Source organism: Scomber scombrus, chromosome 19 (genome assembly GCF_963691925.1).
Source record: "Scomber scombrus chromosome 19, fScoSco1.1, whole genome shotgun sequence".
Taxonomy (NCBI): Eukaryota; Metazoa; Chordata; class Actinopteri; order Scombriformes; family Scombridae; genus Scomber; species Scomber scombrus.
The window spans coordinates 24081945-24102333 of NC_084988.1; the positions used below are offsets into that span (position 1 = coordinate 24081945).

Genomic DNA, 20389 nt, shown 5'->3' on the forward strand with positions numbered 1-20389 from the left:
CTCAGTTGGTGGATCATTTAGATAGATAGATAGCCATTTATTATCCCCAGAGGGAAATTCTTTTTCACAAACTGTCAACTACAAACTGATGGGTTGAAGAAACCCCACCAAACATTGAACAATATACATACATACACACACTGTACGACACCACTAAACATTGAGCAACATGTAAGTACACACATACTACACAAACACCACCAGACATTGAACAACCGACACATATATATAGCACACTCAGGAGGGCTGGGTCTATATGAGGTTATTGGGGGAGGTTATTGAGTGCTGAGATGGCAGACGGGACCAGGCTCTTGCTGAAGCGTGCCCGTCTCCATCTCAGAGTCCTGTATCTGCGACCAAGCAGCTAAAAGACACATTTTTTCTCAGGAGTTGGTGGAGACTAAAAGCAGAACTAAAAGGAGAGTAAATATTGGACTTGAATTTGTCAGGCAGCCAGAAACGAACAAAAACTAAAGTTTCTTGTCTGCTGGATGTGTAAATTAGCAACTGCATGTTCCACTGCCACCAAGTGTCCAAAATGTAACAAACGCAGCTTTTATCATGAAAGTTAAGCTTTGGTTGGGTGATGAATGAGATCATAGCTGCAACATTAGAACCCACACATGTGTTATGATGCAGCATAGGTGGGCATTTCTGCCTACAGTTGTTACCATAGGGAATTCCCATGCTACATTTGTTCAACACACGCCTTCTATCACATCATTTGATCCAAACTCTGACTCTCCATCCCTCCTAAAGCCACGGCTAGTGATGGCATGGTGTCTAGAAAAAGGCACTCACCATGTTCTATGGTGTGTAATGGTGTTCTCTCTTCTATACAAGGCACCCACTTTATCTACCTTTACTGTTACTAAGCTGTGCAATGCTCTGTATCACAGCTCCCTCCGGTGGCGGCTCATAGCAGGTGAAACGACATGAATGAACTTCATACCTAATCGTCACGTTCGGCCGAGCAGGGTGACAGGGTGAGTCGGCAGAGTGAAAACATGTATGATCAACCAGTGTTTGCACAGGAAGCAGGTGCACATTCATCACGCCTGACTGTGTTGTGAATGCATGTGTGTGTATGTGTTTCATTTGACCACATTTGCATGTCCACGCTCCACTGTCTGTACGTCTAACAGTAAATGAGGCCAGAGAGCTCTGATAGTGAGATTTTAGAGCAGAATGGGGGGGATTTTATTTTGCTTGTGAATGATGAAATACGTGGATAAACTAACCAAAAAGACTACTGACCTTTAGACCAAGCTTGTGTTAACTGTGTTAGAGTTTAACTGTGTTTGCAACAACATTCTCATGTTATCTTTAGTTTTAACCATTTTCATGCCCCATAAACCTGCAAACATTCAGTCTGATTGAACTTCTTGTTCCTCAGGGTGGAACAGCATCTGAAAACAGAGGGTCACTGGAGAGATGAGATAAGCGAAGGAGAGGCGGTGGCAAAGACTAGATCCAAAAAAACAGTGAGATTTAACATGAAAGCAGAAGGGGGAGGTGGAAGGACGCAGGAAGAGAAGAGAGGAGAGAAAAAAGAGGGGAGGAGGGGGGGAAGAAAAAGCTTGCGAGAAACATGAAGTTGTACATTCCACAGTGTGAGTGGGGGAGCATCTGGAAATCTTTAAAGGAGAAAGAGAGGAGGGGACAAGGAGGGAGAGGAGGAGGAGGCTATAGGAGCATCTGCTGAATATTTAGGCCACACATACGGGATGTGAGCAGGGGTCGTATTTCTATGAGATTAAAAACCAGCTTTAATATGCAAAAAATGAGCAAATTTAGAGGATTTGATTAAGTAATTTGAAAACTTTGCGAGCTTTACTGCTCACAAGTGCAAGTATAGACAGGAACATCAGCAGCTGAAGAAGAAAGCAAGATTTCATGAGAGATTTTGTATGATAGTATTTTACAGACCAAAAAAAGAAAAAGAAAAAAGACAGAGAGAGAGAAAGAGAGAGAGAGAGAGCAGGGGAAGTCTGACCACAGTGTTCGGCCTCTTCCTGCCTGACGATCAGCTCAGGAAGTTAAGGCAGACGCAGAGGGTAGGGCTGTGACACACAGAAAGAGATTTTCCTCTTTGCCTTTAGTTTTTCCTTATTCAGTCCTGCTCCGATCAGCAGGAGGAAAGAAAAGAGGGAGGTGGGGGGGGAGAGAGAGAGAGAAAGAGAGCAGAGAGGAGGTGGGGTTGTTTTTTTTTCTCGATGGAGCTGAGAGAGAGACGGAGTGACAGAGAGCAGTCGCACACTCAATCTGTGGAAATATGATGGAAGCCAGCGTTGTTTCCCAGGACTCAGGGTGAGTTTTGGGGAAGGGGGGGGGGGGACCGTGGAGCCGGGTGAGAATACAGTGCAGGAACTGTATTCAGTCGAGGCTGCGGGGTGTTGTAACTGTCATGCAGGGGAGAGAGGGGGAGGCAGGGGGTCGAAAGTCAGAGAGCCAACGCAGGAAAAACAGATGTGGTGACTCACTGAGTAATATATAGGTCAATGGCTACTCAAGAGTTTTTGAGCTATCAGATGTTGATGTCGTCTCACCAAATCAGAATTCTAACACATGAACTGCAGCAGGAGAGTGATAATCAGTTTAAAAAGTATGTTTGATCCAACTTGTATCGAATAAAGTGAGCACAACTGCTCATGTTGCCAATGAACACTTGAAAAAGCTGATCAGACATTTATAAGGTATTAGAAAGCATGTACTATAACTTTTGATTGTACACGTCAGATGACTATTTCAGTTATAACAGCATAACTTCCTTAATGTTTTACTTTTGACCAACAGAAGTATCTAAATTCACTTTGTTTGGGTTTTATTGTTCTGTGTGGTTGAGACTTACATTCTCTCCCTTAAAGACAAATGAAAGAGTGAATAAAGATTCATTTTAAGCCAGTCCCATGAATATGTTGCTCTTTCTTCTACTCGTGTTAGGCTTTGATCATCGTAAAGGTCTTGCTGGGTCATGCAAACAGTTGGTGTGCTGTCTGTGAGGCTGCTAAGAATGTTCACACCACACAATTAAACCACATTTTTGGAACTACGTAAACATAACACGTTTTCCTTGCTGAGCTATTATACCATGAAGTAAATATAAGTGCATGATTTTTTCCAAATGTCTATTATAATAACAGTCAGACGGAGTACTTTCCAGCATTTCTGTGCAGACTGTTTTCCTGACAACTGCATTTTTCTTCAATTTCAAAATCTAGCTGACTAAACAGTTATTCAACTCCTTTTCCTGCGAGCCAGCGTGACATGTTAGACATAAACAGGACTCTTGGGGTGTGTTCTGCAGTCATGTGATTTCCTTGATTTCCTTTCAAATGTGAGTGACCTCACTCCAAACTGGGTTCTAAGTGTGTAAACTTTTGAACTGCAGTGATTGAGTGATTTAAGTTACAACTGGTGTAGGTGCATTTTTAAAAAAAAGGACAAATATGATGCCAATTTATCTTTTTAGAGCATCAATGGATTAGTGGAACTGTTTCTGGAAAGACACTAAGAGACACAAGAGCGGTTCAAACCACTAAACTCACATTCAGAAATCTCTGAGAAAGATATCAAAACACGGAAAAAAACAACCAAAACTATCTGCATGACTGGATTCCACATCTGGTCTATGGAAATTAGTGTGAAGATACTTCTCATATGGTCCATTCCAAAAAGAAAGTAAAGATTCAAGTTCTGCAAATGTTTCTGTACTTTGAACCTACTTAAAAAAACACAGCATTTCAACTGATACAGGTTTCAACTTGATACCGACAGTGCTCTATGTGCTGTTGGCATCTTCAGTAAAGTGCCACAGATCAAACAAATACAGACCTATGTCATCATGTCTCTGAGCTATTTGAAGTAAAACCACCAAACCACAACAGGGGTGTTCTCTGCCATCTCAACACTGTTTAGCTGGTTAGGGTTAGGGGAACCAACTATATGACAATGTAGCCTCTATCTAAAGTCAAGGAGTCAAGTCATAAGGCTGGACTCCTGTATTTTTCTTGGTGTTAAATCTTGTAAAATATTCAAAACCAGTTGATACAACAAACAAGTATTGTTTGTGTATCCAAAGCATTGACATATATTATTCCTGTGTCATAGATCTTTGTCTAAGAAGCCTAGTGGAGACCAAAACAGAGCTAAAAGGAAGAGGCAACTGTTGCTATGTTCCAACCTAATCTCCATGAATGAAACGTTGGCATTGTACGTTTCTGCAAACCATATGTCGAATGTCTATGTTTGATTGATTGTGGTTTAATATGTTTTATGTTACCAACGCTGTAGTTAAAGTCATGTCAGGTTTAGGCACAAAAACCGCTTGGTTAGGATTAGGAAAAGATTATCCTTTGGGTTAAGATAAAAAAAAAAAAAGAAAAAGCAAACAAACCTGGTTTTGTTGACAGAAAACAGCTGACCAATGTCCCTACATTTCGCTAAACACACCTGGCATTGAAAGTTGAAACAGGAAGCGGGCAGTGGTCTCGAGGTGGTCTCAAACAGTGCTCTCTGCTGCTTTGATGCTTGGCTTGGTTTCTAATCAACCACCCCACCACTCCGACTACTAACAAGAGAATCATCTCATAATAGATATCATCTTAGCTACATCACTTTACATGTTGATATGATATGGTATTGATACGCAGAGATTCAACGTACTGCCGTCTGTTTCTGGCGACTGGGCCACATGTGACTGTGGCTCAGGAGGTAGAGTGGTCGTCCTTCAATTGGAAGATTGGGGGTTCGATTCCCGGCTCCTCCAGTCCACATGTCAATGTGTCCTTGGGCAAGACACTTAACCTCAAATTGCTCCCGTTGCTGTGCCAACGGTGTATGAATGTGTGTAAATGGTTAGCTTTCTCCTGATGTGCAGGTTGGCACCCTGCGTGGTAGCTCCTGCCATCAGTGTATGAATGTGTGTGAATTGGGTGAATGAGTTGTAGTGTAAAGCGCTTTGAGTGGTCGAAAAGACTAGAAAGGCGCTATATAAGTACAGTCCATTTACCATTTACATGTTCGCCACAACAACCTTATACGGTAATATATGTCCTAGTCGTGTTTACAGCTCAGTCTGCTGCCCAAAAGTGGCCAAAAAAACACCCAAACAACCAAAAACCCAATCAATGCAGCTTTAAAATGTTCATTCTTCTGTAGGAAAGTGTGGGGTTGGAATGAGTACCACAGACAAGGTAGAGAAGTTGTGACGTACTTAGAGATGGACTAAGTCATTGTTTGTCTTTTCCTAGAATTTCCCCAGAAGAGACATTGCAAAAACATAGATTAACACCAACTTTAACCCAGTTTCTATCAAAGATTGTGCACATCAAGAACAGACTGTCTTTCTGTTTGGACCATAAAAGAACATCTGTTTTTTGTGGAACAACCTCGCAGACTACCTAAAGCTAACTGGTTACTGCGAACTGATGTGAAACAATGATTCGCAGTCATTATACACATCATGTGTTACAAAACACAGGCGTTACACAGAGTAAACTTGAATTCCAGTCAGTGTCTCTCAATTCACAGAACATGAGTCAGGTCCTGGTGAGCAGATGCTTCTTCCTTGAGGCTTAAGTCGAAGTTAAAACCAGATATAAACAAATTCTCTGTGTTATTTCCATCGCTGACTCTTAACCTTTTCTTTTGTCTTTACAGCAACACAACCCCTCTGACAGGAGCCCTCAACACTTCATCTACCCCCTCTCCTGAATCCGTCCCTCCATCTTCTCCCCTCTCACCCCCTTCCCTGCCCTCCTCCAACCCTCCCGTCCGACCACGTAGACCCAAACCACCACCTCCTACATTGAAGTCCTCTCACCTCCCTTCTCGACCTCCTCTACCTCCATCCACTCCTCCGTCCCTCCCTCCTCCTCTCCCTCCCATTACCAAACCTCTCTCTTCCAACCCTCCTCCTTCCCATGCTCTCTTCAACCCTCCTCCAACTCTTCCACCCCCTCTTTCCCCTACTCCCATCTCTCCTGCTCCCTTGCTCTCTCTCCAGCCAACCGTCTCCTCCGAGGTTACTCCTGTTTTTTCTCCTCCTCCTCTTCCTTCACCTTTATCCCCGACAGTCGCATCCCCAACCTGCTCCTCACCTCCTCCTCCTCCCTCCCCTTTGATCCCCCCATCTTCTCCAACACAATCTCCATTGAGCCCTATAGATCGGCTGGTGGTGAGCGCCCCCATATGGCAGCTCAAAGGACTCAGCCAAGACCAGACCTCAAGTATACTGGAAAAAGAGAAGGCTGGGGTGAGAAGAACATACATTTTTGAATTACACTTTATTTTTGCTTTATTTTACTTGCTGTAAGTAGGTTTTGATTTATAGTTCAGTCTTGGTATTCTCCCAGTGATATCAGTAAAACTAATTGCATTTAAATTGTAATTAAATTGACTTTGCCATATGAGTGACAGGGGGAAGATACAAGCAGGTTTACAGTAGAGATAGCTTTGCTAGGTGTGTTACTGAATAAGAGTATTTCATGTTGTTTTTACTGTCAGCATCCCAACATGTAGTCACATTTTCAAGGAGTCACATGTCAGCTATAGCCGTAGTTTATGGTTTTAGCCACAGGACATGCACACATAGCTTTTCATGTTAAATTCCTGTTAAGGCTCATCACAGTGAGGTTGCCAGGCAACCAGCAGAGACTACACAGAAGTACTGAGCTGATGGATACCAAACTGTTTTTCATCAACTCAATTTCAATTCACTTTAATGTCCAGTGTAACAGCACACTTCCATCCACATCATTACACAGAAAAGAATCACACAGCTGCAATCACACCAAACAGGCCTTTTCACACTTACACAGCACAAGTTTCCATACAGATTGACTGGGGGAGCAAGAGATAGTTATACCATGTAACTACTTTGAAACACATTTTCACATTTCCGTTTGTGTACAAACAAATGAAATATGTGATAAATAGTGAGTTTTAAAAGTATTGGTAGGTGGACTTTAACATTTTTGGACAGAACCAAACAAGCAGTTCCTCCAGATGTCATGCTATAGTATATAAACTAAGCTAATCACATCTTGGCTTCAGCTCTGTACTTACAGGGAAGCTCTGACCACTTTGTAAGTCTCTTTATGTGTTGGGAACAACTGCATATGTGAGTCTTTTGTGGCTCCAGAGGGGCCTGTATAAAGTCTAATAAATTGTCTGTTGAAGCTGAAGACTACACATTTGGAAAATCTTCCAAGCTACATTAACTGCTCTAATCTCTAGCCAAACTGTCAACAATGGCCAGCTGTGGACAGGGAAAAAGAATGTATGGAATAAAAAAGTTAATATCTCTATTTCAGCTACATCAATTTAGATGTGTTTAAACTGTCCATACTATGGATACTATGAAACCTGTAAAATAAAGTCCAGATATTCTGATAGAAGACAAACTTTATTTCTAAAATCTCATTCAGCATTTTACCGTACACGTTCTCCATACTGACCTCAGAGTTGTAACCTCCCGTATTGACATCTGCAGGCGTTCCTGGTTCTCAGCACAGAGGAGAAGGGCATGATGCTAACAGTACGGCTGCCTGAAGAACTGGGGATGCCTGTTGTACAAGACCTGCTGGTCAAACAACACAAGACATGTATGTACTACACTGACCACCATGCATGACTGTAATGCTGCTCCTGTTGCTATTTTACCTTCACATAGCAGAAATACAAAATGCAATATATGCCCAGGTCCACACGGACGCTATGGCATATTAGTAAGTGATTGATTTTAAAACTGTTTCCTGTCTCAGTTCTTCACTTAGAGGGTTCCTCTCTGGTTTTTGATGACATCTTCAAAATGATCTCCTTCTACTGTGCCAGCAGGTAACACATATATACACGTACCTATATGTGTATGCACATAAATGTCCACATAGAGTATGCACAGACACACACTGGTTGACAGTAGCACAGTAGACTGTAGATCTATACACTAATAAAACAAAATCATGCATATTCAGTGCAGCACAAATAGGCAAGCATACACACTGTACACACACACGCTTATTTTTCAGACCACATAACCACTATAATAAGCGCTGTCCATCCTTGTATGAATTTACACCGTAAAACTCATATCATTTGTGCACACACGTACATTAACACACAAATAGACTGACCACAAACACAGAGCGTATTATGTCGTAATATTTAACTCACTTACTCACATGTGTTTGCTATTAATGCCGGCTTTTTATTGTCAAATCCACCAATCAGGGACATCCTGGCTGTCCCACTGAGGTTACCCCTGGCCATTACCACGGCAACTAAGAGAGAGGAGTTGGACGTCGTCTCTGCTATGGGCACAGGTAGATAAATCTGCATTCCATTAGTGTGGTGATGTTGGGACATTTCTGTGGGAAAGGACGGGGAAACAGTATGAAAAACAGACTATACAGAAAACATAGAAAATGGACACATCAGTGACACTTTTGGACAGTCTTCCTTCCCAAGGTATTCCTGGGGTTGTGCAAATAGTGACAGTTGTATAGTATAAATCTTTCTCATCTCATCTCCACACACCTCTGCAATAACTGTGTGATGTGGGCGAGCTTGACAGATTGTCAGTTTTAGAAAAGTTGTCATCGGAAAATGTCTGATTTAGAGGCTGTTTGTCATCTGATATTCATCTGAATCATACTCCCCCCCACTTAATACTTAACCTTTCATTTTAATATATACAATAGTGGTAATGCTTATTTGCTCTCTTGTCAATAGTTAGATGAGAAGACGGGTGCAGATCTCCTTGGTGAACTGCACCTTTAAAGCTCAATAATTAATAAGAACACACTGATGATACAGACGCAATATATAAAAAAAGACATATAAGAAAAATAAAAGCATTGCACTAGTTATAAAAGACATTCATACCAGTGTTTCCATATAAGTGACTGGTAACATACGGAACTATACTTTGGATCTGACAACAGCCTAACAATGTTGTTCTGAGAAACTTTCAGAACAAAAACATTAGTACATTGGAATGCCTTGGAAGTGTTGACCCATGCTCTACAGAACAGGTCACTTGCACTACAGCACCCTGGCTTCTTGAGTAAAATCCTTATACAATCATTATTAAGCAACCTGTAGCTTCTGCATGCTCACCTTTTTAAATTTCATCCATAAGGGAGCTTTATATAAAGGAGTACTAAATGCCTTGAAGAGCCTTATCTTGACATTGTCTGACAACATTCTTTAACTACATAATATATGTATTTCTTTTATTTTTTTCACTTTACAGCCTGTGCAATAACAATATCAAACTCTGGTATATTATCATTCAACACCAATATTATTCTGTACTGTTACTATTTTTCTATATTCTTTGCTACTATTGTTTTTATTGCTTGTGTACTTATAACGTATTGTTCTTTATTCTTTCTATTGATGCTCTTTTTATTTTTTATTATCCTCTTGCTGCTACAATAGTGTAAATTTCCCCACTGTAGTGACTAATATCTTATCTTATGACGTCAGACTATTACAGGAAGTAATGAAAAATATATGAAAAATAAACAAGTTGAGTTCATAGCAACATTTCCCTTCACTGACTGCATATGTTGCAGATTTCTGGACGTCCGATTTGCACCAGCAGTCAAAGAGCCAGGACCCAGTTTTGGATCAGACCCACAGCAGTCTGTACCTGTATGTTAATCCAGTGACTGTGGAGGAAACCCCCACTCCCACCCCCAACAAAGACTTGAAAAACTCCTCCACCTCCAAACTGGAAACCGTCCCTCAAAATATCAGCTCCTCCCTGCAGAACGGAGAAACCCCACAGCAGGTCACCCCAGAGGTCAAAGGTCAGACTAAGCCCACATCCAACCAGGAAATGAAATACAAGCGACCCCCACCACGACCCCCGAGCCTGAGCTCAGGCGCAGGGATGGGCCTGCTCTTCACTTCACCCCCCCCTGTTCACAATTCATCCTCAGCTGACAGCAAAGAGGAAGGAAGGGGAGGAGGTGGAGAAAGAGAAGAGAGGAAGTCGGTGTCAACATCACCTCCTCCGTCGAGGCCTCCCATCCCCTTGCAGGGCCGAGCCGCTCCCCGTGTGCCTCCTGCTCCTCTTCATCGCACCTCCTCCAGGAAAAGCACTGACCGAGAGGGAGGAGAGGGGACGGAGAGAGAGAAGGGACAAAATCCTGCGAAGAAAACTGAGAAAGAGGGGGTAGGAGAGAAGGGGGAGGAGAAAGCAGCAATTAAACCAGAGGATGCTGAACTAGAGAACAGTAGTAAAACTCAAGAGGAGGAGGTGAAAAAAGAAGGAGAAAAGACAAATAAGGAGGATGAGAAAGAGGAAAAAGAGGTGAAAGAGGAAGACAAAGAAAAATCAAGCTCCCAGAAGAAGCCGTCCCGTCCGGTCCCTCCACCGAGGAGGAAACCATGTGCTCCAGGTGCACCCGTGTTCCCCAACCAGGCTAGTTTAATTGGTCAGAGCGCTAGTGTGAAAGCTGTCCCTCCCTCCCCTGCACGGCGGCCGGATGTGTCACTGTACTCTCCGCAGGGGGGCGCAGCGCTTGGAACAGACCCGGATTCCTGCTCGACCAGCAGCACGGAGGAAGAGGGAGATCTGAACCAGGAGCAGGAGCAAAACCACAGGTGGGTGTGAACCAGGTTTCTAATCACGTAAACAGTGATGTCATCTGCGAATGTGAGATAAAAACGTGTTTAGAAGTTCTTAGCTGTAGATTTGCACTCCGTTTAGTGGAGAAAAGATAGCTGACACATAAAATAATATATATCTTTTTAATATCAGTCAGATTTAGATGATTAGACCACATTCATTCCTGTAAACTAAATGTAGAACACTGAATCTAACCGGCCTGGTTTTTGACTGTTTATGCATGTAAGCACATTAAGAGGAAGAGAGGGGGTTCCAAAATAGACATTTGTGGTACACCAAATATAGCAGAGGATGACACACAGTGACAGAGGAAGACACACCGATATTATCTCAAGCCAGTCTAACACTTACCGCTACACTGTTTCTGAGAAGTAATACATTGAAATAATGAAAAGTTTGGCCGGAGAAAATCAAAAAAGGGTTTTACCTCTGATGAGTAAGCAAGATTATGATCTCACAGTAAATCAGCCTCAGAATGATACTATAAAGGTCTTTAAAAGGAAACACACAAGACACACTGTCTGCATGAGGCTTTCCATCAAAGTCTCACACCTTTTAACACACACATAACAATCATGTATTAAAATGGTTATAGTATTTTTGGTAAATGGAAGATACACCAATTCTTTTAAAATCTATCAATTACACAGTCACAATGTATTGCATTATATCAGCTTTTAGTCCAACTCAAGATCAAGAATTCCTTCATTGTCATTTTCATTATGCACTTTCATACATAAGAAAACTAAATATTGTATACCTTAAAAAGACAAGAAGGGAACGCTTAGGTAGTTGATTGGTTAAAGTGTGTGCCACATAAGGACAGCGTACCTGGTTCGAATCTACCAGGGACATTCATTGCCCTCTCTCTCTCTCTCTGTTTCCTGTCTCTGTGTTTCCAAAAATAAATCTTTAAAAAAGACAAGAAACAAATTTTAATTAGTAAACGGCAATCTAAAATGAATAGGCCTGCATAAAAGTCATGATTTTAAATAGTCATAATTAAAAGGATGTTCATGTTCATAAAGTTCATTATTGCGAGGACATGAAGGGCTGGGAGTTATCTCCTGACCTTGTGTAAAGATAACAGTTTAAAGGTCTGATTTTCTAAGATCCCAAATAAAATGTACTAAATTGCGCGTGCAGTGCAACAGATTGCATCTTTAGTTAGCGTGCGTTTTGCTAATTACGACAGGGTGGAGACAGCAGTATTTAAATGAGGAGAGTTTGGACGAGCAGGAAGCCCATAAGCAAAAACTGAAATGTGATCCCATTGAATAAGAGGTTCTAGTAGAAGAGGTTAACAAACATATTGAGTTACAGCCAAAAAATATTACCAGAAAAAAACGCTGTATGGGAGAGTTTTTGTGACAGAGTCAATTATGTTAGTAAAACCAAAAATATTCCGTATAGAGTTTAATAGTACAACATCTCTTTTAACAGTTCTACAAAGTTCTACTGTTAAACTTTTTGGAAGCAAACTCACTTGTAAAGATCAATCAAAAGATTTCAATTCCTGCTAGAGCAGAAGGGAAACTGCATTTTCAGACCAGAGACCACAATACATTGTCAGTAACATGAGGGTTGTAGCTGCCTATCAGAAAGTACAAGGTTGCCCGTTGCTATTGACAACACAACTACAGAGAGGAACTCTATACAGAGTTCAAACCATCAAAAGGTTACCAGCTATTCAGAATGTCTCTCTATATGATACCATGACTAGACCTCATAATCAATTGGCGCCACTATGTTAGTCAAAGGAAATTCAAAGTCACGAGTTTTACTCTACAGAAAGTTTCTATCTTTGTTTCTTGAAGCGTCACGTGTGACATAAATTGCATAGACGGTTAGTTGTCAATGTAAAAAAAATAAGGACTTGCTGTACATTACTTTCCAGTCGCCCTGCAGGGAGCCGCAGCCCCAAGGTAAAGCGAACCCCCACTACAATTATGTTGGACCGAGCCCGCTACCGCCTGTCCACCGTCCTCACCGGCCTCATCAGCCACGACCGCCGTCTCACGCAGCGCATCGTGGAGATGGCTAGGGACCCTCTGACCTATTTTGGTAACCTGGTGAGTACAAATGAGAAATATCCTCAACTGTCTTGGTTTTGATTGGATGAAGATCATACAGCTGATAAAAGTTCATAAAAACCTCAATAGAATCAAGTTTAGTTTTCATGTTTGGTGTTTTAGGTGAAAGAGCACCGTGCATTCACCCTGGAGACCATGTCGAACCACTCCACCTCCACTGAGTTATTACAGGAGATAAGACAGATGATGACTCAATTGAAGAGTTACCTGCTGCAGAGTACTGAGCTGCAAGCCCTGCTGGAGCCACAACATCAGTATGCACAAGACAAACTAGGTAACTTTACAGCTATCTCTGTAACTGCACAGTTTTCAGCTGAGTTCTTGCTGTCGGGATTATCAACTGTATTTTTCTTTGTAAATTGTACTTTTTTTATTCAGTAGCTGAGTTTTGGTTTGTTTGTTTGCTTTTATTTAAAAGGTGGGTAGTTAGCCTGTGTTGTGATGAGGCTTTTTGGTGTAATGCAATGGCTAACACACATTTTGGGGGAAATCATGAATGCATGGAACTTTACTTTACTTTTTACATCATGAAAATCGCTACAAAATTGCTGCATTTAAAGCTGCACTTATAAATATGTGTGTAAGCAATGGATAAAATGATAAAACGACTATTTGTAATGTGAAAAATGTCATAATAATGAATTCACAGAAGATTATGCCAAAGCTCTACAGTCCTCCTTAGTTCAACTGAGCTTTTATAGTACATTTATTATACTATACTATATTATAATATACTATACTATACTATAATAAACTATACTATATTATAATACACTATGCTATACTATACTATAATAAGCTATACTATATTATAATACACTATACTATACTATAATAAACTATACTATATTATAATACACTATACTATACTATACTATAATAAACTATACTATAATAAACTATACTATATTATAATACACTATACTATACTATACTATAATAAACTATACTATAATAAACTATACTATATTATAATACACTATACTATACTATAATATACTATACTATAATAAACTATACTATATTATAATACACTATACTATACTATACTATAATATACTATACTATAATAAACTATACTATATTATAATACACTATACTATATTATAATACACTATACTATACTATACTATACTATAATAAACTATACTATATTATAATACACTATACTATACTATACTATAATAAACTATACTATATTATAATACACTATACTATACTATAATAAACTATACTATACTATACTATACTATACTATACTATACTATAATAAACTATACTATACTATACTATACTATACTATAATATACTATACTATACTATAATAAACTATACTATACTATACTATAATAAACTATACTATACTATACTATACACTAGAAACACGACTCTAGATGAATGCTAATGTTGCTCTGTGTCTGCTGGATGTGTAATAAATAGTAAATCATTTGCTAACATGTTAGCCATATCATTTAACAGCTTGTTCTGGTGCTAAAAAAAATCATGTTGTGCTTTATGCATGTGTATGTCCACGCAGAGAACATAGTAGAAGCAGCTCTATGTAAGAGTGTACTGAAGCCACTGAGGGAGCCCATTTACCAGAGTCTGGAGAAACTTCACGCCAACAACGACACCATGAAACAACTGGCCCATAACCAGGTACGACAGGACATTTTTACTGTAACAGTGATGATAGAAATTAAAAGTAAAAACAGCATTATTATATCATTAGAAGTGTACAGCAGCTGTTACAGACTTATATTAATAGTAGTAGATGATGATGCTAATGGTGTGTGTATTGTCTGTTATGTGTGTCAGTCTGCTGTTCTAGGCAGCACCACCACAGCGTTAGGGATAACCACTGCTGTCCCTGAGGCCCCTGCTATGGAGAAGATCAGCATCAAACTGAATAATCTCCATCTGGAGTATTCGCCTCAGAGAAAGATCGAGCTGCTGCTGAAGTCCTGCAAGATCATCTATGACTGCATGTCTGTTAGCTGTCCAGGTCAGAACACATAATATTCTGTTAACCTATAATGTGTGAGTGTATAACTTTTGTAAACTTGCTATTACATATAAAAATCTGAATTCATAAGCAATAAAATACACCCTTGACCAATTCAGTGCACTCAGGGGTTTTCCTGCTACAGTCCTTCTTGCTTTAGTATGACCACTTCCTTATTGTGGCTAATGTTAGCAACCTTTAAATAGTGTACTGTTACACTATATTATAGCATGTCACAGATTAACATTACAGTTATGGTTTTGTCACAAAAGTAAAACAAGTATTAACAACGCTGTACCTCACTAAGAGACATGTTTTTGTCCATTGATGTATTAACTGGATACAATGTTCCAAGATGGCATTCAATTTATGAAAATTGCTCTCTTTCTCTGCTTTAATGTAATTGGGCCTAACTGCATGTTTTTAACACTCAGTGAAATGTATTCCTGGTTTTACAGCTGTTTTTTGGTCATTTTTATGCAGTGGGTGTCATGTGACCTGCAGTTCCAACTGTGGCCACTGCGCAAAAAAAATCGTATTTTTGCCCAGCACTGATTTTAGGGACCTTACTTTGGTCCCATTAAACTAGACCTCAGTCAGGTCACCTCATCATGCAGTATTAAAACTACTGATTCAAGTGAATCTTGTGAAATGAAGGAAAAATCAATGTGCAGTAATCCTATGGTTACATAACATATTAATATTAATTTATTAACACTAATTAGAAAACTTCAGATTGCATGAAGACTTTATTATGGTTTAGAGATTAAAGAACAACCTTCCAACCACAAAAGAGTTTTCTTTTCCTATTACTGAGGATTTTCTACCCCTGAAATTCTGAAAGAAGCTAATTAACATTTCTGCTGCTTCAAACCTCAGTCTACAAACAGAGGCAGACAGGCACAAATTTAACCAGATTACAGGACAGAATTTATTATATAAACTCTTCTCTGGAGTTTCCCTCAAAATGTGTGTGTGTGTGTGTGTGTGTGTGTGTGTGTGTGTGTGTGTGTGTGTGTGTGTGTGTGTGTGTGTGTGTGTGTGTGTGTGTGTGTGTGTGTGTGTGTGTGTTTAGGGCGGACCCACGGTGCTGATGACTTCCTGCCTGTAATGATGTACGTCCTGGCTAGATCCAATCTGTGCAATTTGCAGCTGGATGTGGAATATATGATGGAGCTGATGGACCCAGCGCTGACACTGGGAGAAGGTAAACACACACAAACACACAAACACACGCACACACACACACACACACAGGCATGCAGTTCAACCGCAGAAAATTCCTCAACTGTAGGAAACATTTTTTTCCCTGTTCATTAATGTGTGCGTGTGTGTGTGTGTGTGTGTGTGTGTGTGTGTGTGTGTGTGTGTGTTTAGGGTCCTATTATCTGACGACCACTTACGGGGCCCTAGAGCACATTAAGACTTTTGACCAGCAGAGGTCAGCAACACGGCAGCTCAGCAGAGAAGTTCAGGACTCCATCCACCGCTGGGAGAGACGACGCACGCTCAACCAGGAGCGCACGAACCAAGGATCTATCCGGGTACACACACACACACGCACACACACACACACACACACACACACACACACACACACACACACACACACACACACACACACACACACACACACAATACAAACCAAAATTATTGAAGTGGTCAGTAACATGACTCCTATAGGCTCCTTGTCTGCTGGATGTGTCAAAAGCCATTTTTTTGCTAACACATTCATTATAAAGTGTACTTGTGTGATAGTGAAAGTGATAATATGTCAATGTTGTATTTTCAGCCACCAAGTGGTCCAAAAACTCAATGCATGCAACTTTAAAAATTGTAATTCAGCTAATCATGGATAATAGATTCAGTGCATAATTTCAAAAATTCAAAAATGTATGCAAGTGTGTAATTATATAATGTAAATTAGTAACGTTATCTCGGTTATCTTGGTGTAACTTAATTTTTGTGTTCGTCCTTTTTTCTTAGGACTTCCTGACAGTGTGCTGTCCTGAGATCGGAGAAAACCCCAAAACTCTGGGTGTCCTCCCCACCACCACAATCCAGGATCTGGCTGAACAGTGTGCTGCACGCTTTGAACAAGGTCAACTTCTGCAAGACTTCTGTCACGTTATTGTCAGCACTGGGTTTTTAGTCTTTGACTTGGTATTTTTGTATAAACTACAATGAAATGAGCACGTTTTCTACAGCCTTACTCTCACACTGAAAGTAACTTTATGACTGTTTCAAGGGATACTCCAGTGATTTAGTATTGCACAAAAATTCTCACACAAAAATGTGTTCCTTAAAAGTGTTCCTAGCAGAAGTCACAACTTCTGCTAGGGTTCATTTTTGGTATCATAATTACTGTTTACAGTAATTAATGCACTGTTATTATATGATTGCTACATTATTATAATTATCAGGGTAACACCATGCCTCTTTGTTTCTCTCCCCCCAGACTCCTACATCCTCAGTGTGTATATGGATGACGTTCACATGCCCCTGGCCCCTACAGAACTGGCCCTCAGTGTTAAGAACAATTGCCAACCAGGAGCCTACTGCTTCGTCTATCACAGTATCGACCGACCCAACAACCCGCCTGTCCGCAGCTGCCCCACTGACCCACCTCCAGCTCCGCCTCCAGCTCCACATCCAGCTCCACCTCCAGCTCCACCTCCAGCTGCACCTCCAGCTCCACCTCCAACTGCACCTCCAGCTCCACCTCCAGTTCCACCTCCAGCTCCACCTCCAGAAGTCTGTTCCCAAGCTGTCACAGCAGCTGCTGATACCGTGGAGCCAGAAGCGGAAGAGAAGAGCCTGATTAGCTTGTAACTGGTCCAGCAACACAGTGGCAGCTGCTGAATCTCTATGGTAACTACAACACTGTGGTCACAGCGTAACCGTGGTGACTACATCAGCATAGAACTGATTCAAAAGGAGAAGGGGAAGAAATGAAGGAACTTGTTTTATTCTCAGGTCTCTTGAAATATGAATCGAATTGAGACTTAAATGAAGGTGGAAAAAATATATAACTGAACTGATCTCATTTGCAGCTTTCCGTTCTGCCTTTGGATAAAAAAAATCCACATCAGTCAGATCAGGTTCATGCCATGCCATGCCATGGCCTTCTCCTTTTGTATTAATTTTATACAAGCTTAAGGCTCAGATTGATATGATGTTATGCATGTTATCAAAGAGAGCAGTAACTAAATAAAACGAGGCATAAAAAACTGGTTTTGTATCTCAACATGGGGTCTGGAACCCCTGGGGTTTTTTCATAGAATGTAAAAGTACGTATAATTCTACCATGCACATGTATGATCATGTTTATATTGTTTATACTCTATGATCTGTCTCTGATGTTAAAAAACAGGGGCAGACTGTAAGTAACTGATTAATTGGGTTCAGGATTATAGTGACCTGATAAAACTGCAATGTCTGTAATCCCACAGCATTTTGATCAATATGACTTTGAGAAGAATAGCTGCAAGAACACGTTTTGAGGGGAAAGACCATTGTGACTATTTTGTATTTAAAGCACAAGTAATATTAGCAGCTATATGGACCAAAAGTTTTACTTTTTATTCCAACAAATCCCAAGTAAACCTTAAAAAGTTGAATTTCACATTTTGTTTTCTATATACTGGATCTTATCTGATCTGTAATGTAAATAAAGTGGCTTTTACAATTTGCAAATGCTGTTTCTTGTTTGTGTTTCTTAAACTACCAGTGTGTAATATTTTAGTGGAACATAATGGAATGGGCAATCTTAGAGATCTCATTCATTGGTTTCATTGCCATTGTCCTGGAAAGTGATTTTATACATCCTTTATTATTTTTATTTGTGGCTTTGTTAGCTTAACCTAAAGGACAAACCAGAACATATGCCTATGGTCCAAAGGGACACCTATTCAGACAGCCCACAATCCAATTTCCATTACAGCTTATGGACTCACATCACAGATCCCAGTGCATGCTATGTGTATAGATATCTGTTAGAATGAGGTTATTTAATTTACTGTTTTTTGTGCCCTGCTTGGCACTAGTTTTGTGAGAGGGATGTTGGCTTTTGTTCACACCTTACGTACCTTACCTCCTTTGAAACATACTGTAATACAGTCCAGCTCACATTAGACTGTGGTAAGTGACTGGAAAGCTTTTACTTAGCAGATTATCTCTGCACTGCAAAATTCAGCCTTTTCCTGATTGCTCACTACTGTACTATCTACTAGAGATCAGGCAGCATTGAACTGTATTAATGGTCCATATGCTGATGTCAGGGTAGTCAACAAGCTTTAACGTATCTAATTTGTAATTTATAAATAAGTTCAAAAACAACCAAAAATCATAATTTACTCAAATATCTCCAGAATTTGATTGTTGGTTAAATGTTTCTTTTCTGACTGGTTTACCACATAAATCAATAGTTGCGCTTGGAAGATGAGGACAGAGATGGGAGTTGTTGTGTTTCCAATGAGCACAGCAGTAGGTGACTGAATCTTTGAGCTTAATGCTTGTTATCCTGGGTAAAATCAATATGTTGTAGAGCCATTGTTAAGGCCAGCTGCTTCCTGTCTGCAGGTCATTATTTCCAAGAAGGTCTATAACGAGGTCCTTAAATGGTGACAAGCTTTCTGTATGAAAATAAATTCTGCACAGTCTCCACCATTTCACCTCTTGTCTCGTTTCAACTGCAGTGGTAACCCATGTGTTGAAAATGTTTCACGATCCAAGGTTAAAATATGTACAGACAGGTGTCAGTGGATTTTTGTTTTTTATCATGTCTTGTAAAGATGACATTTAGAGATGGAAGGTTTCTCGATACTGACGTACTAACAAGGTGACTTCATACACTTGTGATGGCTTTCCACCAAAATTAGTCATAGAACCTTTTTTTAAACTGGTTTGACAGAATTTCTTACGTGAATGAATGTTTTATCCACGAGAATGGAGAGTAAACTGGAGTGAAATGTTGTCTACTAGAGCTGCGACAAAGTTTTTTAATGTGCAATTAAGTCATGGACTGCTAGCTGGTTCAGCACCTCTGAATCACTGCAGTTTTATCTGTGATTCCGATAGTGCTGATGTTGTGCTTGTAGGATAGATTAAGAATGGGGACGTGGTCTAGAAATATGGTGAGAGAACAATAGCCACAAAATAGCACCAAACTTGGATGTTAACACAACGTTACAGGTTGTAACTCGACAGAAATAACAATTCTTAAATTGGCCTTATTCTTACAAACAGTGTCCTTATCTTTTAAGTTGCGGTTACAAAAGCAAGGCTGTTTAGAGATCCTGCTCTCAGAGGCTTAGATAGTAAAGGAGCCTTTATCATATTTCTTCAAAGACCTTTTTTATTCCTTTTCATAATAAAACAAGACAAAGAGTTTACATAGTCATGCTAGTGGCTCTGTTAGGCTTTACTTAGGCAGAGTGGTCCTGAAGACCAAATGGTAACATATCTTACTTCAACATGTTATCATCCTATTATTTGAAATATTGGAATCTCATTCATTTTGCAGGTAGGCTCTGTGGACCCACCACCTGCAGGGATAGACATTTGGGTTGGATGCATTGCCAAATGGGTGGAAGGCAGAGGCAGGGAAGTAGGTGTGCTGGCCATGAGCATCATAACTTGGTTCTAGGG

At 40.2% G+C, this 20389-nt stretch overlaps 1 protein-coding gene across 1 annotated transcript; it reads left to right on the forward strand.

The window, feature by feature from the left end:
- The first annotated feature begins 1435 nt into the window (after positions 1-1435).
- rin3 (Ras and Rab interactor 3) lies at positions 1436-18430 on the forward strand. The gene is made up of 14 exons (XM_062439991.1): positions 1436-2310; positions 5662-6256; positions 7496-7607; positions 7767-7839; positions 8233-8324; positions 9582-10617; positions 12540-12714; positions 12838-13009; positions 14273-14394; positions 14554-14740; positions 15816-15947; positions 16118-16284; positions 16727-16841; positions 17199-18430. The coding sequence occupies exons 1-14, from the start codon at positions 2276-2278 to the stop codon at positions 17570-17572; spliced, it is 3387 nt and encodes a 1128-aa protein (XP_062295975.1). The 5' UTR covers positions 1436-2275; the 3' UTR covers positions 17573-18430.
- The last annotated feature ends 1959 nt before the right edge of the window (positions 18431-20389 follow it).